At 48.1% G+C, this 25,640-nt stretch overlaps 1 protein-coding gene across 4 annotated transcripts in view; it reads right to left on the reverse strand.

Annotated features, from left to right (window-relative positions):
* asap1b (ArfGAP with SH3 domain, ankyrin repeat and PH domain 1b) overlaps positions 1 to 25,640 on the reverse strand; it is a 59,282-nt gene that overhangs the window by 2,983 nt on the left and 30,659 nt on the right. The window contains exons 5-27 of one of the 4 annotated variants that reach the window (XM_077012248.1): positions 25,137 to 25,211; positions 23,809 to 23,858; positions 22,867 to 22,996; positions 19,606 to 19,691; positions 18,599 to 18,674; positions 18,377 to 18,463; positions 17,391 to 17,491; positions 16,399 to 16,468; positions 15,690 to 15,777; positions 14,756 to 14,804; positions 11,632 to 11,795; positions 8,844 to 8,977; positions 8,669 to 8,760; positions 8,283 to 8,469; positions 7,985 to 8,070; positions 7,205 to 7,320; positions 6,330 to 6,397; positions 6,076 to 6,183; positions 5,632 to 5,848; positions 4,435 to 4,503; positions 3,219 to 3,377; positions 1,382 to 1,460; positions 179 to 243 (exon numbers count right to left, since the gene is read on the reverse strand). In XM_077012248.1, coding sequence (XP_076868363.1) covers positions 179 to 243; positions 1,382 to 1,460; positions 3,219 to 3,377; positions 4,435 to 4,503; positions 5,632 to 5,848; positions 6,076 to 6,183; positions 6,330 to 6,397; positions 7,205 to 7,320; positions 7,985 to 8,070; positions 8,283 to 8,469; positions 8,669 to 8,760; positions 8,844 to 8,977; positions 11,632 to 11,795; positions 14,756 to 14,804; positions 15,690 to 15,777; positions 16,399 to 16,468; positions 17,391 to 17,491; positions 18,377 to 18,463; positions 18,599 to 18,674; positions 19,606 to 19,691; positions 22,867 to 22,996; positions 23,809 to 23,858; positions 25,137 to 25,211 — 2,356 coding nt within the window. The remainder of the gene's footprint in view (positions 1 to 178; positions 244 to 1,381; positions 1,461 to 3,218; positions 3,378 to 4,434; positions 4,504 to 5,631; positions 5,849 to 6,075; positions 6,184 to 6,329; positions 6,398 to 7,204; positions 7,321 to 7,984; positions 8,071 to 8,282; positions 8,470 to 8,668; positions 8,761 to 8,843; positions 8,978 to 11,631; positions 11,796 to 14,755; positions 14,805 to 15,689; positions 15,778 to 16,398; positions 16,469 to 17,390; positions 17,492 to 18,376; positions 18,464 to 18,598; positions 18,675 to 19,605; positions 19,692 to 22,866; positions 22,997 to 23,808; positions 23,859 to 25,136; positions 25,212 to 25,640) is intronic. The other 3 variants (XM_077012250.1, XM_077012251.1, XM_077012252.1) reach the window with 3 other exon arrangements.

Here is a 25,640-nt window from a genome sequence, read left to right on the forward strand (position 1 = left end):
TGCACACAGCATATGAAGCAATATTACCCATGGTTCAGCCATAGTCAAGGTTTTGAGCTTACTGTAGTGCACATGAATTCATTGCACAAAGACATGTTGCACATACAATGACAAACTGAAATTATTTTTAGATCTTCATTCATTGTAGTTTGGCTAATTCAGTAAACATGTATCTTACCCTTCTGAGGTAGTTTGGGAAGGACCCTAGGGCCAAGTGTAGACTTAGTGGTGTTGGATGTAGCGCTAAAAATGCAACAGTCAGGAAATAAAATAATAGCTTGTTCATACAGGGAGAGGAAACTACAACACTGCAATAAAAATTAAATACAAGATGTAAAAATTAAAAATACATTCTATGAAAGAATAGAGAGGACATTTTATAAGTGCTTAATATTAGTCAGATTCAGAGGCATGTCACTAAAGCAAAACTCAGCAAATATTTTTGCATCAATATCTTGCAATATACATATAAACAGACATAAATAACACTGTAAAAACAAAAACAAACCACAAGATAAGCAAGTATAATGTACCTAGAATGGACTATGAGAAAAATTCTAGCTTTTTTCTCAAAAGAATAGAAATCAGTAGGTGGTGAGTTCTGTGAAAGATTTAAAAATAGCTAAACTCCCTATCCTGAGACAGTCTACATTTACCAGTAACAATTCTGGGATTCCTATGGTGTAGATAAGCAGTGGTTTAACAGAGATGGAGTGTCCGATTCTACACATTTCTGTCATGAACAGCATTTGTGAACCAATACGTTTGTGGTTGAGGGCCAGCAGCAGTTACTACGTGAAATTTTATTTATTTCCATGGAGTCTGGAACGTGTCATCACATTTTGTTCCATGTCCCAACTCACATGCCTGCTTTGCATGTCCAAACAATGGCATGTCAGAGAAAAGCTACTTAGATGCTTTCAGTCCAAAGCCAAAGAACAAATATAACTTTGTGGTCATGAATAACCTTTACAATGCAAATTATTGGGACTGAGTGACTTCATAAACAGATTACAAAACAGCCCCATTTAACTGAACCAAAGGAAAGTACAGATGGAAACATCTTAATCAAGAGTCCTTTCGGTGGGCTTCTGAAGTTGGTGCAAGCCGCATCTTACTCCTCACACTTCTGGAGCATGCAATGCCATGGCTGGTTTGCTTTGAACATATGCCAACATTTAGACACTTTATTGTCTAAATGTTGGCATAGTGTTTGTTAGCTTTTCTTTCATAACTGATATTATTTTTTAAATGGACAAAGAATCTAAAGTAGGACGAACCTGACAAATGTTCACATTTATAATCATTGAAACCAACAGTGTCCTGCATTTTATATATACTACATGCATTCACCGTACATAATGAAAAATAGTTTGATTACCTTTGTTGTTGTATTATGCCTTCAAACCGGTTAGTCATTGGAGACATCTTATTGGTGGGTGGAGGCGTGGAGTCACTTCCTGAAAGCATTCGTGCATTGAAAGGTATATATTAATATAGTGATGTGAAGGTACTTCAAAGCAAACTCACTGCAGTGGACCTGATCCTCAATTACACGTGGGAACACTGTTGGACTCTGCTACACAACCATACAAGCTGCAAAACCGAGCTGCAGAATCAGGCCATGCCCAGCGATGGGCCTAGAGACCTGATACCTTTGCATAGGTTTTCCAAATCAAATTTCCAAAAATATTCTGGATTCAAATCTTAAATAAAATCATCTCAAGAGACTTTGTTCAGCTTTTTAGTAAGACAAACACTTTTTAGTACGAACAAAATCAGCTTCTCAGGCACCAGGGCCATGGCTGGGTTTGGCCGGGCTTGAACGTGGCCTAAATTCTTCGGTGTCATGCAGAGCTTGGTCAGTTTGAACGGAAGGGTCAGGGGGTGAAGGGCAGGGCTTTTAGTCTGAGCCTTCCATGTGCTGTGCTGGGCTTTCTGATTAGGCTGCACTTCAGTTTATTCGGCAGCAGGTCCTTCTAAGGGGCCATAACTGGACTACAGTATTAAGACTTGACAAAATGGAGTTAACACAAAATGAATAACAGTGATGGAGGATGAATGTAGTTGTAAGAGCAGGAAGTAAAGACTGACCACAAGGTGACATCTGGTTGGGGAAACGCTTTTTCTACAGAGGCTGCATCAAACATGTGGGTCGTCTTTGGTATTTTTTTTTTTTTTTTTTGTCAGGTGATAACGCAACTTATTGCTTCTTTATGTTTACACTCGCGAATATAAACAATGTGAGCTCAAATGTTTTTGTCATAGAGGCTTATAACAAGACAAACCAGACAGGTACATAACAATTCCCATTCAAAGAAATCTGTGTTGAGAAACGGAGGTTTAAGGTTAAAAACAGAGTTGAGGATTGGTTTTACAAAGAAAACCACATACATCAGGCACACAGTAAATGACAACTGGTTATGAACTTGGTTATAAACAGCACATACTCAATGAAGCTGGGAGCTATTCCCATTCCTCATAGCTGGAACATTCAAACCAAACATTTCTAACAAGGTCAGCAGTTGAACAGGAACTCAGTCACGCTTAATCACGTCAGTTATAGGCTGTACTATTTCAACTGCTACCGACACCTGACCATGACATACATGAACTATACATGAGCTACGTGAGCCTCCAGCAGGAGACCTGCAGTACAGAGAGACAGTGACTTCACCTCACATACTCCAATTAGCAATTAGCATCACATACTCCCATTAGCAATTAGCATCACATACTCCAATTAGCATCACATACTCCAATTAGCAATTAGCATCACATACTCCAATTAGCAGTGTTTTCCTGAATGTTACAATAAACAGAATAGTAAAATATGCAGACATTTTTAGTCGGAATGATATTACCATTCAGACGAAGGATATGCTTAATTTAAAAGGGCCCACCGATAAATCATAGCATACCTAGTTAGAGACTGGATTTACTACAAAGTGTTTATGGATCACACTCGATTGACATCACATCTTAACTGACATCCCAAAAACAAGCTTTTTTTAAAGGCAATTTTCTACAACTTCTACCACTATACAACAGTCTGCTTTTCTTTTAATCATCTTGGACTGAAACGAGTAATGTGTTTCAACAACACCTTGCAAGTGAGCTAAAATGACAGTTATCTAGCTGACACCTGAAGCCAGGTAGGAGGAATGGTGATCTAGAGCGAAGCTGTACTGGAGGCCAGAGGCCTGCAGGGGGCGCACCTTTACAGGGAGGGTTATGTGAGAGCAGGGTGGGGGGGTCAGACAGCGTGCGTTTATGTCCAGGGGGAGGGGGCGGGGGCCTCTTCTTAGACAGGGTGGAGTTGCTGTTACCAGGGATCTGGGAGCCAGGGGAGAGAGGGGAGGATGACGAGGGAGGGGCTAGAGGGAAGGTAAACATAAACACAAACAAGAAACAAAACAAAAAACAAACAAAAAAATAACATCATGCAATGAGGTCATGGGGAAAGACAAGGGCAGTCAACTGCTATTGGATCAATAAACAGAGGATAATAGACAGAATGATATGGAGGAGGAACAAAAAACGCAGCATGCCAGAGTAATTTTCAGCAGAACGCCACATTTTGCAACGCTCAGATAGAGCTACATTTTATAGAGCAGATACGTTTATCTACAGCTTCAGCTCACAATGGCTCTATTAAGGCTATTTCTGATTGCGACATTCTTCAGCTCTTGGAGCTGAGTACCGGGGCCATGAGGATTCTAATCCAGGCGGCTGATTTAAGCTGGGCTGAAACCCAAACCGTGCAGGGAAGTGAAGATTCGTCTGTGTCGTCAGCGGTCATGGGACAGGAAGAGGGTTAAAGCGTTGAAACTGAAGTTGAAGTAGACAAAAGTGACAGGGTCCAGAACAATGGCCAGCAGTGTGACAGTGTATTAGAGTGTATTTGAGTGTATTAAAGTGTATTAGAGTGTATTAGCACAGCGGAGGTGATGCACGGCAAAATCACGAAAGACAGCACCACCAGACTGGACATGGTTAATATGACTGCAGACAGAAATACCCAGAAACACAATTAAGACAGAGTATTCCTCCTGAACAAATAATAAAAAGAATTATACAGTGCTTTTTAAATATTTCCTAAGAGAAGGCTAGGCATTCCAGTTTAGCCAAAAGCAAGACCCTCTGAACTACAGTAGCCAATGAAAAGCTCAGTCTGAGATCACCAGGAAAAGATTCATGAAGGTTCAGGCACGAGGGCAAGATGCAGCCAAGCGTTATAATGGCAAGAGACACCAAATGAGATTGTTTTGACTACAGGTTGTTAGTTATGCTACGGACCGCTGCAGCAGTGGGCACGCCCGGATGACACGACTCCATGATGCAGTGTTAGTGGGCGGAGAAGCAGCGGAGTTAGGTCATAAGTGCTTTTAAAGGGGGGAGGGGCATATGCAAATAATAAAAGTAGATAATCACTGATATACGGTCGAGTGCTAGCCAGAGTAGCATAGTGTGAGTGAGAGCCAAGAAACGCCAGAGGAGGAGCTGCAAGAAAAAGAGAGAGAGAGAGAGAAACAGAGAGAAAAAGAGCAAGAAAGAAGGAGAGAAATTAGGAGAAGAATTTACATGAAGTACGTCATTTATATAAGGTCGAAATGCACAATGTCAAATCGGCAATCGCTAATAAATAAAGCGGCAGGGTGCGAGATGCAGAACTAGGCACTGTTGCCTTGGTTGTGCTAGTGTTCACGTGAATTAGCTACAGCTGGTTTTGAGTTTGCGCTCAGTTGAAACGCTGCCACCCCCGTGACTCCGACTGTGAGGTTGAAGCAGATCGTGGTGAGCTGTGCTCCTGCTAATCGTCTCATGGCACATTAATCATGTACTGGGTACTTGCACCTCCCCGAGAGTGAAGTGTGTTGCTGATGTGTGCACAGAGTGGTGTTTACTCTGACGCAATCTGCCTTCTCTTTTCCTTCCTCTGCATGCCGTCTCTCATGTCCGCCCACTACAAACCCGCCCTCCCCTCAGTCCCCCCCCCCCTCTCTACGCCTGCCCCCCCCCCAGGTTTCTCCTCCTCTCTCTTCCTCCCCCTCTCTCTACCTCTCTCTCAAGCCTGAAGCTAGTCTTTCTGGAAAGAGCACCTGCAATCCCCCATTTCCCTGAGGACAAATGTCATTCCTGAGCAAGGTGTGTGTGTGTGTGTGTGTGTGTGTGTGTGTGTGTGTGTGTGTGTGTGTGTGTGTGTGTGTGTGTGTATGTGTGAGAGAGAGAGAGAGAGAGCGAGAGAGAGAGACAGACAGAGAAAGAGAGAGAGAGAGAAAGAGAGAGAGAGAGAGAGAGAGAGAGAGAGAGAGAGAGAGAGAGAGAGAGAATGGACATTGGAAGATGGCCATTTATTTAGGAGCTGTGAAAGGCTCTTGGTTTTGAGAAGCAGAGTGATAGTTCTGCTGTTGTGCGAAAGCATATTTGTGAAGTATATGAACAGGCAGAGGCAGAAATGCGAGATTACAGTGTACTGGGTCCCACTGTCAGCTGTTCTCAGAGCACAGCGACAAATGAAAAACGCTGATTTAACTGTACATCTAACGTGTGGGCATATGTACGCTCCGTAAAAGTAATTTACAGCATCTCACAGGCGGAGCCAAGATATACCAGAGAGGTCAGGTTTACCTTTGCCTGCATTCCTGGGGGGAAGAGGCGGAGCCTCGGTGAGCGGGGAGGAGGGGCAGTCGGTGGAGGTGCTGTACTGACTGCTGAAGGAGCTGTAGGAGAGACGCTGCTTATCGCGCTGGCCGGGGAACACCGGGAGAGAGAGCTTATCGTGAGGAGAGAGGCTGTAAGAGTGACAGAAACTCTGTGGCCTCCTGTCTTTCTTTATCGGACTTGGCTGGGGAAGATAGCGGAAAACAAACAGTAAAAAAAAAAAAACAAAAAAGAGTTGGATTACATATACACCCCCCAACCCCCCCGCAAGAAAACGTTAACCATAACAAAAAGGGGTTACATTGTGTGTTCATAATTGGTCAGAGCTTGGCAAGTGTGCATAAGTGAAAGTGAGACAAGTGAACCAATGAGCCAATCAGCTGGTGTTTACATGCCCAGTCTGACCCTCACCTTGTCATCAAGATCGTCGTCACTCTCGTCCAACTCTTCCAGTCGAAGATTCCATTCATACTCCACGTGAACTTTAGGGTTAAACTTGCCTTCTGCAGCTTGCATCAACTGACAGCACAAAACACACAAAACTATGCTCAGGCTTTGTTTTCAATTTAACTCTCTGCTGCCATCTAGTGTACCAAAATATCAGCACCAGAATTATGTCCTGCGGGGAGATTACCAACACGGGAACCAACACCGCGTTTACTCACAGCCTCTGCACTTTGGTCCAGTCTCAGCCTCCTTGCCACATCCAGTGCTGTCTCGCCATTCTGATTGGCTGAAAAGAAATGTTAACCAATGGAAGGCCAGTACAGAAACAATAACTGCACTGGATTTGTGTGTAGACTAGTGTTTTAATATAAGGGTAGAGATTAGTAATGTCCTTTAAAGACTCAGGGAACATGTTCAATATTAAATCAAATATGTGTTTGTATGGTTCCAAAGTAGGGCATTATATTAAACATTCAATTTATAAAAAAAAAAAAAAAAAAAAAAACAGGACAGAAATATGGTGACCAAACTCCTGGCTGATTCTTGCGTCTCCTACACTAGTCCAGCAGGGCCGAATTTAATTGCAATTAGAAGAAATTATCCACCACACGTGTACTAACCTACCTAATGAGTACTCTGCAAATAATTCCTAAATTGTGGCGACAGGAAAGCCACATTCACAAGTGTGAAGAGAACACTAGATGTACATGCTTCTATGTTTTCTATCAGGATGGAAATGGAACAGCTCTGTGTGTGGTGAACAACTGCTCAGACTTCTCTGCTAAATGAGCTGGCACTGGCTTTCGGTTCTAATGCAGACGGCCCATGAGTCATTGGTCATTTACTGGACTATGGAACAGTAGTTAAAGGACAAATTATATGGCCAGAAGTGCAGGATTGTCCAAGAAAACACAGATGGAACAGGACCAGAAGGTTCCCTGGGATCAGCTATCGGGCCAGTTCCTTGAGACCACTAATGGCCCAATGTTATGGGAAGAATGAAGAAAAATCAGAGATTGCTGTTAGAGTAGGCGTGTCTGAGAATGACACCGGCGCCGTGGAGTGGGAGTCATTCAGAGAGCGTGTGACTCACTAATATCAGTAGCAGGTTTGCCTCTCAGGAGCAGTTTGAGGCAATCGTGTTTCTCGTAAATGCAGCAGTAGTGCAGGGCTGTGTTTCCTCTCTCTGTCTGCTTATCCAGGTTTCCACTAGATCACACACACACACACACACACACACACACACACACACACACACACACACACACACACACACACACACACACACACACATTTATATGGGGTGAACTCAACAGGACAGCCATGCTCAAGCACAACATGAAGACGATCCCCGCAATCTTGAATAAATGCGACGTTTGGAGGCCACTGGGTTTGTGCTCTTCCTGAGAAGAAGGCCATGCAGAGCTGCCTCGAGAGCAGCAGGAACACACTGCCCTCCGGCACACGTGTCTGAGCACGCCCGCAGGCTCAAACACACCGCCCTGGGGCTACCAGCACCACCAGGTCACCACATCATTTCAGTGTTCAGTGGGCCCCCATGTCAGTGTTCAGTGGGCCCCATGTCAGTGTTCAGTGGGCCCCCATGTCAGTGTTCAGTGGGCCCCCATGTCAGTGTTCAGTGGGCCCCATGTCAGTGTTCAGCGGGCCCCCATGTCAGTGTTCAGTGGGCCCCCATGTCAGTGTTCAGTGGGCCCCCATGTCAGTGTTCAGTGGGCCCCCATGTCAGTGTTCAGTGGGCCCCCATGTCAGTGTTCAGCGGGCCCCCATGTCAGTGTTCAGTGGGCCCCCATGTCAGTGTTCAGTGGGCCCCCATGTCAGTGTTCAGTGGGCCTTGTGAATGTGCTCCCCTCACCTGTTCTGAACCAGGAAGTCGAGCAGGTGCAGGGAGGTGTGGTCGGCGGTCCTCACGGCGTAGTGCAGTGCCGTCTCCCCGGCCTCCTATGAGGAAGAGCAGAACATGTACAGCACTAGGACAAAAGGCCTCAGCCCAAACGAGACTTTGACCCATTTCGAGTTAGGCGTCCCTGGAGAAACACGCTAGCTGCTCCAGTGTCGGGGACAGTGTGGTCGCCACACATGTATGCGGTGAACTTCTCAACTACATTCTTAATGCACACGGCAGTATGTGTTATCAAAGCCTCCTAACTCACCTGTCCGCCATCAGGAAGTGGCTCCATTAGCTCCACCCCCTCAGCATACACTTGGATGAGGGCCAACAGGTCACGTGACCTGACTGCATCGCACAGCTCGATCATTTTCACCGCCGCCGAGCTGCACGTCTTCCTCGCAAACTTGTGGTCGACGTATTTAGCATTTATAAACTCCTTGCGAACTGTCCTGAAGCAGGAACACCAAAAGCAACATCGTTATTTCATTTTATATAGTACAACAGGCCAAATGAATGTATAAAGTACTAACTGATTCAGTTTACATTTCATTCAGGTTGATATAACAGTGCTCAGTAACACCAAATAAGGAGGAGGATGAATATTCATGACAAGAGGATGAATATTCAACAGAGGCTGGGAGTGCTCACATGTCACTGGACGGCGTGGGCTTAGCAGAGTAACTAGGGAGATTCCCTTCCATGATCTCGTTAAAATTACTGTTCCCAACGTTCTTGGCCAGCTGAGAGGGGGAAGAAAATGAATCTACCATCAACATGTGTGAAACACGGTTATTTTCAGGAGTACATCGGTCCAGCAACACACCAAGAGCTCTGAGGTTCCCAGCTTGTCCAGCTCCATGGACTGGATGCGTGAGATGTGGACCCCCATCTCTCTGTGGATGCCTGAGCACTCGATGCACGTCAGGATCCCCAGGTTAGTCGACAGCCATTTTGGATCTGGCAAGGTCAAGGATACGAGGGGCAAATCAGGCCAAAGGTAAGACACTTCCAGGCACTCACCACTAGGGGGCGTGCTTAGACTTATGATATGGTATAAAACAATAAGTGTACACTTTGATATCATTGTGCTCAACTTGCGCACAGCTCTGAGGACAGGAAAGCGTTTGGGCACTGAGTAATGCTTGCTGTGACATTTCCTGCGTGCACATGTCCGCACATGCACTCACTCACACACACACACACACACACACACACACACACACACACACACACACACACACACACACACACACACACACACACACACACACACACACACACACTAAGGAAAAGGAAACAGTGTGTTATTATAACCTGCAGGTTCACTGTGGAAAGAGAGTGTAAGTACAAACAATTTCCTGCTGTGCTACTAAATAAACGATTAAATAAGTACACAAAATCCATAAGGAATGAAGTTACAGCAAAATGGGAAAACACGGAGACTTCAGAATAATACAAATCCGCATTGGATCAGGTACTAGAGAGCGTGGATTAAAGCGTAGTGTAAGGGAGCTTAAGCTTCTTACTCTAGAGAGAGCGGCAGTGTGATGACGCACGGGGGCCTCTGTCCTCCCCTGACCCGGACACTGCAGCAGACCTGAACCCGTCCGCCGCTACGCTGACACAGCGCTAATGCTAACGCTGCCTAGCATCTGGGCTAGAAGCTGCTGTCTGTGCTACAAGCTGCTGTCGAGGTAAAAATCTTCAAAACACATTATGTTGAAAGTCTGGCCTCAATGTGTGTGGAACTGTGTATGATGTAAGCTGTATAGAGGAAACAATCAGAATACACCAGATACAGGCTAGAGAGCGTTTGTGGCTAATCTCCTGACTGAGTGGATAGACAGAAATGAGACTCCTCCCAGCAGTCAGACTCCTCCCAGCAGTCAGACTCCTCCCTCTTTTCAGTTTGTCTCCTGGTGATCTCAGCACCTGCATAGGCCAGTTTTGTAACATTGCTGCCTTTCCTCTCTCTCTCACACACACACTCACACACACACACACACACACACACACACACACACACACACACACACACACACACACATACACACACTCATACACACACGCTCACACACTCCCACTAGCACTCACTAGCTTCTTCTGGTTGTCTTTTGCCAAGCTGGAGTGCCTCCAGACAAACTTGAAGATATAAAAGATCCTCAACCACATATGTGGTCCACACAGACGGAAGATGACCAGAACCACCCAGAACCGCCCAGGTCCTTGGCGCCTAACAGTCATCTTCAGTCTCTGGCAGTCTCCAGTGTCAGCTGCCGGCCAGTGCTGATGAGTGTCTCTAGTTCCACAGCGACGTCTAACGTGCTCTGAGTGGCTGGAGGGCAGTGGGAGAGGGGCGGGAGGGCAGTGGGAGAGGGGCGGGAGGGTTAGTGGGAGAGGGGCGGGAGGGTTAGTGGGAGAGGGGCGGGAGGGTTAGTGGGAGAGGGGCGGGAGGGCAGTGGGAGAGGGGCGGGAGGGCAGTGGGAGAGGGGCGGGAGGGCAGTGGGAAAGGGGCGGGAGGGTTAGTGGGAGAGGGGCGGGAGGGTTAGTGGGAGAGGGGCGGGAGGGTTAGTGGGAGAGGGGCGGGAGGGTTAGTGGGAGAGGGGCGGGAGGGTTAGTGGGAGAGGGGCGGGAGGGCAGTGGGAGAGGGGTGGGAGAGGGGTGGGAGAGGGCGGGAGGGCAGTGGGAGAGGGGAGGGAGGGTTAGTGGGAGAGGGGTGGGAGAGGGGTGGATGAGGGGTGGGAGAGGGGTGGGAGAGGGGCGGGAGGGGGGAGGGAGAGGGGAGGGAGGGCAGTGGGAGAGGGGAGGGAGGGCAGTGGGAGAGGGGAGGGAGAGGGGAGGGAGGGGAGGGAGAGGGGAGGGAGGGGAGGGAGAGGGGAGGGAGGGCAGTGGGAGAGGGGCGGGAGGGCAGTGGGAGAGGGGAGGGAGGGTTAGTGGGAGAGGGGCGGGAGAGGGGTGGGTGAGGGGCGGGAGGGCAGTGGGAGAGGGGAGGGAGGGCAGTGGGAGAGGGGAGGGAGGGTTAGTGGGAGAGGGGGGCGGGAGAGGGGTGGGTGAGGGGCGGGAGGGCAGTGGGAGAGGGGCAGGTGGGCAGTTGGAAGAGGGGTGGGAGAGGGGTGGGTGAGGGGCGGGAGGGCAGTGGGAGAGGGGCGGGAGGGCAGTTGGAGAGGGGCGGGAGGGCAGTTGGAGAGGGGCAGGTGGGCAGTGGGAGAGGGGAGGGAGGGTTAGTGGGAGAGGGGTGGGAGGGCAGTGGGAGAGGGGAGGGAGAGGGGCGGCTCTGGGTCCATAGCACTCGGGGGAGGTCGACAACTGACTTTGTATCGAAAGCGTTCACATTCATAGTGTCCATACACCACTGAAAGAGCAGCACCACACTCATCCCAGAATCCTTGGACCAGCCCCAACAGAGAACAGGACACTGACAGCACTGTGTGCGTGTGTAAACCTGGCTACAGCCTTCGCTAGCTGCAGGGCAACAATGAGTTTGGCAGCAAGAAGAAGGGACATCTGATGATAAAGAGTGATGTGTGGGAGGACGTGACTGACACACACACACACACACACACACACACACACACACACACACACACACACACACACACACACACACACACCTGCAGCCCCGCAGTCGCAACACACGTCATTGCCAGGCATGCGGAGGACATCGTCGATGATGGCTTTGGTCAGATCCTCCAGGTCATCCTCTCCGGCCGTCTGCTCGCCCCGAAACGCCATGTTCAACGCCTCCTCCTTACTGTTGGTCAGCACGGAGATCCAGCTGCACACACACACCCAAACTGCTTAGAATGCACACACACACGCACACTCTCTCTCTCTCTCTCTCTCTCTCTCTCTCTCTCTCTCTCTCTCTCTCACACACACACACACACACACACACACACAAAACCCATTTCCAATACTCTAAAGAATGTGCTGACACACCAGCAGAAGCTGAAGCATTACTTTACACTTGCAGTGCGTTTCTTACAAATATTCACAGAAACTATGACAAAGCGCTGTGTGAAGTGCATTCTGGGATAGGGGTCCCTTAGCAGAAGATCCGCTAACATTGGCACTGCCAAAATCCACAAAGAAAATTGTACTAATGAAGAATAAGATCCAGTGAAAGGCGTTCAGGACTGGGAGACTAGGAGAAAAGTCCAACGGAGCCCAGGCCTGTGTTCTTGGGAATGTCATGCTCTGCTTCTGTTGAACACCCCAAGCAGACTACAGCTGATGAATGACACATACGTGTTGCGTAGGGGAGACCAGGGACAGTTGTAACATGGGACGGTTGTAACACCTTGAATTCCTCCAAACAGAAACAAGCTAGAGTGATTAAACTCACTGTGTGGTGATACTGGGACGATTGTAACGCCTTGTTACAACTGTCCCTGAACCAAGTGGTCAGTGACAATGACCATGTATGATCTGCCAAGCATTGTGAAGAGTGTCCTTCCCCTGGCTGCAACACCATCAAATATTCAGGCTGGGTTTGTATGCACTGGAATTTGGATTTTTAAAAGAGATATTTTTTATGATAGCTACTTTGCACCATCCCTAATCACAGATCGCCCACTGCTAGCAGCGACACCACAGGTTCCATCTTCCACTGCAGCTGCAGTGAATGCAGTTGCATGTATTACAGCTCCAACACCCACTGTGGCAACGGTGGCATCCTACACACCACCTGCAGCATCCTCCCCATCACACCATGTGTGGTGCCTGAACCTTCATCCTCCCCATCACACCATGTGTGGTGCCTGAACCTTCATCCTCCCCATCACACCATGTGTGGTGTCTGAACCTTCATCCTCCCATCACACCATGTGTGGTGTCTGAACCTTCATCCTCCCATCACACCATGTGTGGTGTCTGAACCTTCATCCTCCCCATCACACCATGTGTGCTGCTTGAACCTTCATCCTCCCCATCACACCATGTGTGGTGCCTGAACCTTCATCCTCCCCATCACACCATGTGTGGTGCTTGAGCCTTCATCCTCCCCATCACACCATGTGTGCTGCTTGAACCTTCATCCTCCCCATCACACCATGTGTGCTGCTTGAACCTTCATCCTCCCCATCACACCATGTGTGGTGCTTGAACCTTCATCCTCCCCATCACACCATATGTGGTGCCTGAACCTTCATCCTCCCCATCACACCATATGTGGTGCCTGAACCTTCATCCTCCCCATCACACCATGTGTGGTGCCTGAACCTTCATCCTCCCCATCACACCATGTGTGCTGCTTGAACCTTCCCCTCTTTTCTTGTCATGTGGTGTGAGAGTAATCATTAGACCTAATTAAAAAAAAGAAATGAATAGTCACAATAACATGAATGATAATTTATCTTTTTCATTTTGAGTATTTAAATGATTAATTAAGTAAATTTTAGATGTTACAACCGTCCCTGGCATGTGTTACAACCATGATGTGTTGTAACATTGGAGTGACTGTATTTAAATAAATTTTGCAACCTGTACATATTTCATAAACCCACTTATATACATTGTTTCAGTAGTTGACACATTGAAGTTCATAATACAGCAAGTTGGCTATTCCAGTGTAAATGGTTTTTGACTTATTGGAAAAATCACAAAAAGTGTTACAACTGTCCCTGGTCTCCCCTAACTGTGGAAAAGTAACTCAACAGGGAACCACCTTCCCAAAGGTGTAGATGTCTAACATAATGAGTGTGCTGAGTTCTGAGTTCTGAGTGCTGAGTGACTTCAGCCTCTTCCTGAGCTCCTTCCTTCCTTTAATCCATATACGGTAACATAGGGGAACACAGATATTCCACCTGTTCTCTAGATAGTACGCCTAGGACATTACCTCAAACTACAACAACTTTATCCAGTTTGTTTGTATCATCTTATAAGAAGTCAAATTAAGGATGAATAGCCAATCAGAAAACACTCCCTCACAGCCAGGTGCCAATGGCAATTCAACATTCATAGATTGGCCAATCCAGTGCTGTTAAGAACCAGCTAGAGCCAATGGTGCGCTCTTGACAACGGTCAGTCAAGAAACCCGGACGGTCTCATGTCATACGATGGCCAATGTCAACTCTTTTAGACTCTTCTAGTCATTTAAACAAGGCACCCATGAGTCTACGATAAAGTAATCTAAATGTTTTGACTGGGGAAGGGGGGGGCATTTCTCTGTGTGTTCTCGTGTGTGTGTGTGTGTGTGTGTGTGTGTGTGTGTGTGTGTGTGTGTGTGTGTGTGTGTGTGTGTGTGTTGCAGGGCAGAAAGACATTTGAAACGAGTCTGTAGTGTGGGGAAAAAAGACCATGGTTTCAATGACCTGAATGACTAACCACAACTTCTACAGAAATGCACAGACATCTCTCTCAACGTTTCTGTATACACAACCAAAACAGATAGTGGCTCATCAAGTAGCTTTGCGTGATTTCAGCTGTTTCTGCTGGGCTGTAGGAATGTGATATTTTGCCACAAACCCACTGTACCCAGGTAACCATGCTAATTAACCAACAAGGAGTTGTAGCAGAAAACGGGTTTAACAAACCTTAGACTGTCCGATATGGTCACAACGAATTTCAGGGCAGTGTGAAATTTTTTCACGAACAAGTGACATATTTCCTTTTTTCAAGGATGTAAGTAATAGCTGTACTCTAAAATTTGTATAATGTTTTTATATGAATAACAAGGAAAAACTGTACAATTCAATGTCTAGGTTAAATAAAACAACAATGATAATTATATCTTACATAACAAACTCCTGTTCATCCTCAGCCTGGAAGTGGTATGTGCGATTATCTGAAACAGAAAAAAAACTAAATTATTATTGCCAAAATAAGACGAGTGGTAAAATACATCCACCTGTACACCATGCAGTCATTAAATGTGTTCACAGATATCTGAAGGGTCATTCTGCTGAATTCACTTTGTGACAGTCAGAAGTTAAGATGGCTCTGTTCACTTGCTGTACTAACTTGTTTATCTACACAGGAGACCATGGATCAGTAGTTTACTGGTCTCCTGTGAGTATATAAATAGCTACGGAAAGATGGGGGTTCTTTGTGGAGGTGCTTAACCAGAAGCCTTTGAGGAAGCTTTTATAAGTCACCATAAAATTATCACTGAATATCAATTAAACAAAATGCTATCAGTCATGAAGGCATGATGCTTTGTTATTTATTCCTTTACTGTTCTGTGGAGTATACTATACGTTCTGTGGAATATACTTTACGTTCTGTGGAGTATACTATACGTTCTGTGGAGTATACTTTATGTTCTGTGGAGTATACTATACGTTCTGTGGAGTATACTTTATGTTCTGTGGAGTATACTTTACGTCTTGCTGCCATGAGCATTCGCAGTTGTGTTCTCACAGTGAGTGAGTGCGTGTGTTTGAGTGTGTGAGTGAGTGTGTGTGTGTGTGTGTGTGTGTGTGTGTGTGTGTGTGTGTGTGTGTGTGTGTGTGTGTGAGCGTGCGTGTGTGAGCATCCACAACCCAATATCCAAGATTTTTCACTGCAAACCACTCAAATTGGGCAATAATGGTAATTCTGCCTGAAACAGGACTTGCGCAAACCACTTCCTGCTATCCGCATTATAATGCGCAAGTGTGCCACACACTTCACGAAGCTCTTTCTCAGCGGAAAATGCACAAAAGTAGCTAGTGAAGGCACGGAGGCTTACGGGAGATGAGGTCAAAGCACTTCCGGTCCTCTGCGCTGGGCTTCACCTGACAGGTGAGCAGATTGAGTTTGACCGGTTGCCTGTTCGACTGTGGACAGACACACATATTCATATCATTGTTTACTCATCATGGTTCACCTAAATCACACATATACATGCTTAAAAAACCCACACTGGTTCTAAACTGCACAAAGCAAAGTATGTGACCAGTATGTGACCAGTATGTGCTTTCAGTACAAGGATGGTGTGCGTGTAGTGGTGCGGGTTACATAGAGCAGTCCTACTGCACCGTGTCCAGAGGGGTTCATACTACGACAGGGCCGTACAGTGCACCAAACGCAGACGTGAGCGAGGACGTCACTACTACACTAGCCTGGCCTCACCTTCAGTGGCTCCCTGATACTGTGTTGCACAGCTATAATCTCTGCTCTGCTGGTTAAAGCTACATCATGTTCAAACTGGGCCCTGTCCTGTTCTACCAGCCCTGTGGACACACTTCACATTCTCAGAGTGTTTTTAGGAACGGAAGCCTGGAGTTTGTAAGTACAAGGATTCCCTTCAGCTAATAAACAGAGAAAACCAGACAGGAGATGAGTGGGGCTGATTTAATGAAAAGTGTATTTAATGGCTGTGTGCGAGTGTGTGTGTGCGAGTGTGTGTGTGTATGCCTATGTGTGTGTGTGTGAGTGTGTGTGTGTGTTTAACTCACCGTGGCGTGTGAGATGGTGAGCACGCCTCCTTTTACTGAGCACTTCCTCCTTTGCCAAACCTTTCGCAGCCTGAGAGTGAAGACCAGACATTAGCCCTGTCTGGCCACGGACATGCTCACAGACAGACATGCTCACAGACAGACCCCCCTGTCTGGCCACGGACATGCTCACAGACAGACATGCTCACAGACAGACCCTCCTGTCTGGACACGGACATGCTCACAGACAGACATGCTCACAGACAGACCCTCCTGTCTGGACACGGACATGCTCACAGACAGACAATCCTGTCTGGCCACGGACATGCTCCCAGACAGACATGCTCCCAGACAGACACTTCTGTCTGCCAACCGGCCCCTTTCCACCACAACTCTGCCACTCAGTGCACTGTGAGCCCTGAGGCTGTCTGCACATTTCTAGTATACAGACAGTAACAGCCACAGAGTGATGTCTGCTGCAAAGCCCTAGATGCTCTGATGACGTCCTAAAACGTCAACAGTGCCAAGAATTCCTGCACCCTACAACATCATTTGAAATGACTATTATGAATGATGGGTGCTTTTTAATCAATAACAGATTTAAGCAGCAGCACATATTTCATTTGTCTGGGCAGTGCGGTCCCTCATAAGCTGCGTGCCATGGGAACACCTGTAGTTCGACTTGAGGGCTCCCATCTGACTGTCAACACGACGCACCGATTTTACATATACTAACGTCTCTACCCTGTTTAACACGCTCCCCATGCCAAAATACTTTTTTCTTACATACGAAAAACTTTAAGACCTTTTAAAATATATATATAAATAAATAGAAAACCCTGGTTTTAAAATGTTTTGCATAATAACAATTCCAAAAGATTAACGTTAAGTTTAGGAAGTTTTTTTTCTGTGGGTATATAAGCGTGTTTCCAGAAATGCAAATATTTATGGGAAGGCCCCCGTACAGAGAGGACCAGGTGGGTTTGGACTGTGTGTGGACGCTTCACTTTTACCCGTCACTCTTCTTCAGCAGATATCCTTTCTTCTCACTGCCAAACTCTTTATTCCCCTGCAGCTGGTGCATGCTGTAGCAACCCTGCTTGCTCTGGGAGTCCTGCACACACGCGCGTGCACGCACACACACACACACACACGCGCGCGCACACGCACACACACGCACGCACGCACGCACACACACACACACACACACACACACACACACACACACACACACACGCACACACGCACACGATAAATATACAGACCATCTAAAAACAAATAAGCCTCAGTCATGTCATGTGATGACCACCGGGTCTCTGTCATCATTGGAAAAGCTATTTCCTCCTGCTGCAATAGCCACAGATGTCAAAAGCCACAGTGCTGGATACTCACTCTTCTGGACTTCAGTCCCATCAGGCAGCAAGTGAGAGAGACAGAGGAGAAAGCATGAAAAGTGCAGCACATGAAGCACACAGCCGCGTGTGTGTGTGTGTGTGTGTGTGTGTGCTAACCTAAGAGAGGTGCAGAAAAGTAAATAGGGCAGGGTTGCAGAGCGAGATGCTGCATATTATATATGTGGGATACATTGGTGATGCATATGACAGTGCTTACATACACCTACATTCCTCGACTGCGTGGCCTACCTAATACTGGCCTACAGGGGGCGCCCTCTCTCGCTCTTTACTGCCTTAACCTACTTGCCCAGCACGAAACATCAATCTATAAATGATTCACAGGCCAAGCATCTTCCTTCACACATGTGGGGTGTGAACAGAAATGAGCAGACACTGTTCTAATAAAAACCCTGATCTAGGAAGTTAGAAAAATGTGCTAATGAAGCGTTCCAAATTCCTTGCTCTTCTAATTCCTGTTATAAAGCAGGCTTGATTTCCATACTAGATTAATGTTCCGTATAATAAATATTTGTTCTAACAACAATGCTCAAATATTAGAATTGGTCCAACACTGAACCCTGGGGCACACCACCGTGTCTACCTACCTCCTTCTGTTCCACCTGCAGGGAGTTCTTGATGAGATCCCTCAGTGCTGTGAGCTGCTTCTTCTCTTCATCCTGAGTTTGCTTTATCTAAGAATCATAAACACAACGAGTCCTGCGTTTGCTGTGCTGAAGAGTAAGATAGAGTGACACTATGACAGTGGTGATAGTGATTTAGGTTGAACTTCTTATAGCAAACCAATTCACAGTGCAAGAGCTACGTACATTGTATAGGTCAGCAGCCAGCTTCTCAATGTACTGCTTGAGTTTATCAGCTGTCTTCAAGCCATCTTGAAAGAAACTGGAAATGATTATCAGCACATGTGTAGCTCGGTCAACGGTATGTAGCGTAGCTTCACAACTCCATGGACAACTTTCTCGTGAGCTCACCCAAAGCACAGAAAGCTTAATCATTATGACATTTAACTTAATTTTCGTCTCTAATTTACTCCCAAAAAAATGCAAGATCTTCTCAAATCTCTACCTCGTCCTTAAGAACATCCTCTTAACATTCGTTTAAGATTCAGGGAGAGTGCGAGAGAGAGCAGATGACTAACATCACGCCGACACTAACGACCTGCCAGTGCGGTCAGAGTCAAACACATGAGTCAGAGCTGCAGACACACACCCACTACCCATAATTCCCCACTGCTGTCCAGACTTATCTGGACATCCATAATGCATATTTATGAGCTGTAAGGATTATTCTGCATCAGTGAAGCAGTTGGAAGGAAAAAATATATCTCTCATGGTATTTTTGAGCTCCGCTAGAATAACGACATAACAAGGTCTAGATCAGTGAGGTATTTGCTCTGCTGATGTGTCAAGGGACCAAATACTTATGCTACTCTTTCTGAGGTCATCAGTTTGTTAGAGCCATGGGCTACTGGCATGTTGCCAAGCTGTATGGAATGATAATATTTTGTTCTTGGCAATAGCTGTTAACCTCCAAAACGCTAACATATCTTTAGAAAGTACTCACACTACATGTTTAGAATGTGACTTTAATGATTATGATGAATGTTAAGTCTTCATAATGGGACTTTCAACTGATCTTGATTAAAAAGACCAAAGACCAATACCAAAAACTTAATATACCAGCACTCTCAACCTTGTAACTAGATAGTTTTATGTAATAAAATGTTATCTAAAATAATGCAATAAAACACGACTCCGGTAGCAAGGAGCTGCTGTGTGATGTTCTCCTCAGGACCATCAGGTCCGCAGCTTACTTGCTCTGTGCGTGGTAGTACTTGATCAGGTTCTGCAGGAGGTCCACACCCTTCTTGGTCTTGATCTCGTTCACCTTGATCAGGTACTGCGAAAGCAAAAGAGACAGATGCTGACAAATGATAGGTCCACCTCTGGCCTACCCCCACTGGTAACTGGAACAGCCATCCTGGACCACATCTGGAGGCCCCACTGGCACCTGGGAGAGCTAGAAACTGGGCGTTTGCCCTGACTTTCTTTCCCATGCGCTGACGTTACAGGCCAAATGCATCTGTGCGTATGCTTTAAACACGACAAGGGAAGGGTGTGGGTGTGGTCAGGAGGCGGGGCCAGGTTGCCTGGCAACACTACCCTTCTCTCGGCTTCAGAAGCGTTAGGTTAGAAAACGCCTCACAATTTAAGCCATTCACACAAATGAAAAGTACGCCAACTAAACGTAGAAATAAAACCTAATCTTGGTTTATCTGGTTGTAGGAAAAATCTGCAACAGTTTTCACAGGGTCCCCACGGTGCATTTTGTGTCTGTGCTATGTAGCCTAGAAAGCCGTCGAGATCTGTGTCTGGGTGTAATCCTGAGCATCAAAGCACACATTATTTCAGCTGAGACAGAACATGAATCCCTAAGAGTCCCCACGTCTGGTTATACATGTCAGAACGAATGAGAATGATTTTATACGTTTTTATGCGCTACACTTGGCCCGTGTGTCACTGTGATCTCTGGTGAATGCCTTTACACTCTCACTGGTGTGATTATATCCTTTGGTGGAGTTGGGTTGACCCGCAATTTAGTGTTCACCTCTGAGCTTCCTGAGGGCCATTGTGTGGATAAGACAGTACATGACATCACCACTCAAATATTCAAACACCTGCACCCTTTCCTCACTGAACCTGTGAAAAGAAAAGTGAGAAATGAGAGAGACAACAAGACTGGAAAAGACCTTATAGACCATCACCAGCCGGCTGTCTCCCCTCACACCCAGTACATATCCTACACTGCCACCCTAACACCCTGCAGTGACCCCACACACCCAGTACATATCCTACACTGCCACCCTAACACCCTGCAGTGACCCCACACACCCAGTACATATCCTACACTGCCACCCTAACACCCTGCAGTGACCCCACACACCCAGTACATATCCTACACTGCCACCCTAACACCCTGCAGTGACCCCACACACCCAGTACATATCCTACACTGTCACCCTAACACCCAGCAGTGACCCCGCACACCCAGTACATATCCTACACTGCCACCCTAACACCCTGTAGTGACCCCACACACCCAGTACATATCCTACACTGTCACCCTACACACCCAGCAGTGACCTCACACACACCAGTAGTGACCCCACATACCAGCAGTGACCCGACACACCCTGCAGTGACCCCACACACCCCGCAGTGACCTTATACACCAGCAGTCACCATACACTGCCACTCTAAACACCCAGTTGTCACCCTACACAAGTGACCCAGCGGGTGCAAAGCATCAGTTTCACCCAGTATGGTTCAAAACACAGCACGTCATGAGTCAGCGACTGGAGAATCAATGAAGTGGGAGTTTAACAAAAACACCTTCCAAGACACCTGGGGAAATTACAGCCAGCCAATCACAATATTCCGACATGTGCAGTATTCTCAAAACGAGCCTAAATGATCAGCAAGTGAAACATTACTCAGAACAATTGCTGGATAATAATAACGACATAAAAACATGCCTGCCTCGTTTCTTCTGACAGGATGCAAGTTGCACGGTAGACCAGATGGCAGACTGATCTAAATTAAAACCTAGGAAGAGTCTTCGGCCAGTCTGAGGTGGTGTTCAAGGCAATAACAAAGGGCTTTAACCTCCTCCTCACACACACACACACACACACACACACACACACACACACACACACACACACACACAGACACACACAGACACACACAGACACACACAGACACACACAGACACAGACACACACACACACACACACAGACACAGACACACACACACACACACACACACAGACACACGTCCTGTAACAACAGCTAGGAGATCCTTTTCTTAGAAATAGAATAGAATTCATTTGCAGTTCTTGGGAAATACAGCACGATCATGTTGAAGGACCACTCACAGCACCCTGTCCCTAGATCAAAGTGACATGATCAAAGTCACTGAGCTCTTATGATGTTTGTACCCATTTTACTGAATCTGCTAGTTTACGTAACCATGGACACTTCTGGACACCTGCTGAACTGTGGAAATGGCTCAAAGCCACTGATGGACCTTCTAGTCCACTGATGGACCTTCTAGTCCCTGACGAAAAGCAACAATGCTGCCGTCTGTGTGTTTTGTTGCCAAGCAACAGAGCAGCTTCCTCCTTCAGTATTACACCCCTTTGTGGAAAACGTAAGGTGGCTCTGATTAGAAGCACACGCAGGAGGAAGCACAGACCAGCACGTGTGGGAAAAGCAGAGAATCTGCTCTGGATTGATCTGGAGAAAGATCTGGAGAAGGTCCCAGCCCTGCTGGAACCTACGTCGGTCGTAGTTAAAGTCAGCGGCCACGCCCACATCCTCCCTGATGGGGGCAGGGCCACCTTACGCGCCACACACACCGCACACACTATACGCACCTCACACACAGTACGTTCCTCACACACCATCCCGCACCTTACGCGCCTCACACACCGTACACACCATCCCGCACCGTACGCGCCTCACACACCATACACACCATCCCGCACCGTACACACCATCCCGCACCGTACGCGCCTCACACACCGTACACACCATCCCGCACCGTACGCGCCTCACACACCGTACACACCATCCCGCACCGTACGCGCCTCACACACCGTACACACCTCACACACCTCACACACCGTACGCACCTCACGCACCTCACACACCGTACGCACCTCACACACCGTACGCACCTCACACACCGTACGCACCTCACACACCTCACACACCGTACGCACCTCACACACCGTACGCACCTCACACACCTCACACACCTCACACACCGTAAGCACCTCACACACCGTACGCACCTCACACACCGTACGCACCTCACACACCGTACGCGCCTCACACACCGTACGCACCTCACACACCGTACGCACCTCACACACCGTACGCACCTCACACACCGTACGCGCCTCACACACCTCACACACCGTACGCACCTCACACACCGTACGCACCTCACACACCGTACGCACCTCACACACCTCACACACCGTACGCACCTCACACACTGTACGCACCTCACACATTTGCAACTGGAAGAGCCGACGTTCTTTCTCCATCTCCTCGGCGATCTCGGCGCCGGTGATCTCCGTGCGGATCATCCCGTGTTGTTTGGCGTGCTCACGCTTCTCCTTCTCGATCTTGGTGCTGGAGACGGACGTGGAGACGAAAGGCGTGGTCAACGCCCAACAGAAACACTCACACACTCAACATTCACCAGAGAGGATCTCACTCCCACTTCTCCCAAATCTACACGTACAGAGCTACAAGCCTATGGCTCATCTGTTGCCATGGAAGACTGGCGTTGGCTGTAGGCGGGGCGGGGAGGTCAGCAGACGTGCCGGGACCGGGAAGCACTCAGCGTCCACACAGACAGGCTTAAATACCACAGCACCACTATTGTGTCTGACGGCACCAAAGCATCACCCACACATGCACAGTGACAGCTGAAACAAGGTGCTACTATTAGACTGGTGCATGTAATAAAGCAGAAGTCAACTCAGACATGAGGTGGCGTTCATTATATAAGGCAAGTGTCAGTCGAGTGGAGAATCACTTTGAGAACGTTTTCAAGGCTGTGGTGCACAGGCACCAGATGTTCAGAAGAAACGTCTGATCATAATCTGCGCTGGCAGTGACAAAGGGCAATTCAAACTCAGAAGGGCTAATAAAGTCGGTCATAAGGGGCAGATGTATTTGTGCAACCTTTAAACGGCGGCTTTTGAAGTAGAACGCACGGCGGTTCAAGTGCTCTGAGCCTGCACGGTTCAGCAACCTTGGACAAATGTCTCCTGCTATTAACACAAGCCTGTTATTAGACATGAGGCATGAGGGTTGATGCTTGGGGCGTGTCAGTGAGAGGAACCTGTAGAGGTGCACCGTAGCACACACACACACACACACACACACACACACACACACACACACACACACACACACACACACACACACACACTTACAACTTGGTTTCGTAGTCCTTCCAGGCCTTGTCAAATGGCTTTTTCAGATCCTGAGGAGGGAAGCAAACAGAGAAAGGTAGATGTGACCAACGTACCACAGCTGCCCATGTAGTGCACCAGTTTCGACCATGTCAACATCTGCACTGGAATCTGGAACCTTCCAGAAACTGACGGAGAACCCAAAGGTGTTGGCCACCCAGTGGCTAAAGACGGTGTGATTGGTTGAGTCGATTGAGTCAAAGTAAAATGCAGCAGTGCACTGGCCTCCCCCAACAGGCCTCTCTCATTAAAACACCCCAATGTGACTGGTGTTCTCACCTGTGAAACACACCATGCATTAAAAATATCCTCATCACTCCTATTCTAAGCGTGCCAGATCCTGGACCTTGTACCTCAGTAGAGGTGATGACAGGGGTGGGCAGACATGGAGGATAACAGGACAAAGTGAGAACAGCGATGAGAAGATCTGAAATCCTTCCTGTACCGGTAAGCTGTCCATGGGGGCGGAGGTGTTAGTGGGTCCATGGGGGCGGCGGTGTTAGCGGGTCCATGGGGGCGGTGGTGTTAGCGGGTCCATGGGGGCGGCGGTGTTAGCGGGTCCATGGGGGCGGCGGTGTTAGCGGGTCCATGGGGGCGGCGGTGTTAGCGGGTCCATGGGGGCGGTGGTGTTAGCGGGTCCATGGGGGCGGTGGTGTTAGCGGGTCCATGGGGGCGGAGGTGTTAGCGGGTCCATGGGGGCGGCGGTGTTAGCGGGTCCATGGGGGCGGTGGTGTTAGCGGGTCCATGGGGGCGGCGGTGTTAGCGGGTCCATGGGGGCGGTGGTGTTAGCGGGTCCATGGGGGCGGCGGTGTTAGCGGGTCCATGGGGGCGGCGGTGTTAGCGGGTCCATGGGGGCGGTGGTGTTAGCGGGTCCATGGGTAGGCTACAGCGGTGTTAGTGGGTCCATGGGGGCGGTGGTGTTAGCGGGTCCATGGGTGCAGTGGTGTTAGCGGGTCCATGGGTGCAGTGGTGTTAGCGGGTCCATGGGTAGGCTACAGCGGTGTTAGCGGGTCCATGCGTAGGCTACAGCGGTGTTAGCGGGTCCTCGGGCCGGGCTCGTCCCCTCGCACAGCAGTGTGCTGGTCTGTACCCGTTTATCGTGTTTATCGTGTCCTCCTGCTCTCCCCCCACACTCACATTCTCTCCCCTGTGGACCCCCCCCCAACCCCCCCCAACCCCCCAAGCTGCCGCTCTCGTAATTGTCTATGAAATGAGTATTTTGCAAGAGTTCAAGTTGGGTGTGTGTGTGTGTGTGTGTGTGTGTGTGTGTGTGTGTGATGCTCTCTCACCCCTTTCACGCCTTTCAGATCACCTTTCAACAGAGAGTCCAGCGTGAAGATCACATTATGACTCAGGCTCTGGAGCTGCAGAGAGAGAGAGAGAGAGAGAAACGGGTGGAGAGTGGGGTGTGGGGAGTGAGTGGGGAGAGAGAGAGCGAGAGGGGGTAAGGAGGGAATGAGAGAGAGAGCGCGAGAGAGAGGGAGTAAGGAGGGAAGGAGAGAGAAAGAGAGAGAGAGAGAGAGAAAGGGGCAGTGAGGAGGGGAGACAGATCAAATGAATATTTAAACATGTTGCAGAAGCCAGGAAGGGACAGTAATCCATTAACAGCAGCGTAGCAGCACTCCAAGGTGTTGGGACACTCAGAGCTCTACAGCAGGGGACAGGGGACAGGGGACCAGACATCTGGGACAGGGGAACAGCGGAGTTGGCGGAAAATGTTTCCTTCAACCGGGCTTTCCTCGGGGTGCTTGGCGAACTTGTGAACACCATGCGAGACAGACGCCAGTAAAAGC

Source organism: Brachyhypopomus gauderio, chromosome 7, assembly GCF_052324685.1.
Source record: "Brachyhypopomus gauderio isolate BG-103 chromosome 7, BGAUD_0.2, whole genome shotgun sequence".
In the NCBI taxonomy this organism is placed as follows: Eukaryota; Metazoa; Chordata; class Actinopteri; order Gymnotiformes; family Hypopomidae; genus Brachyhypopomus; species Brachyhypopomus gauderio.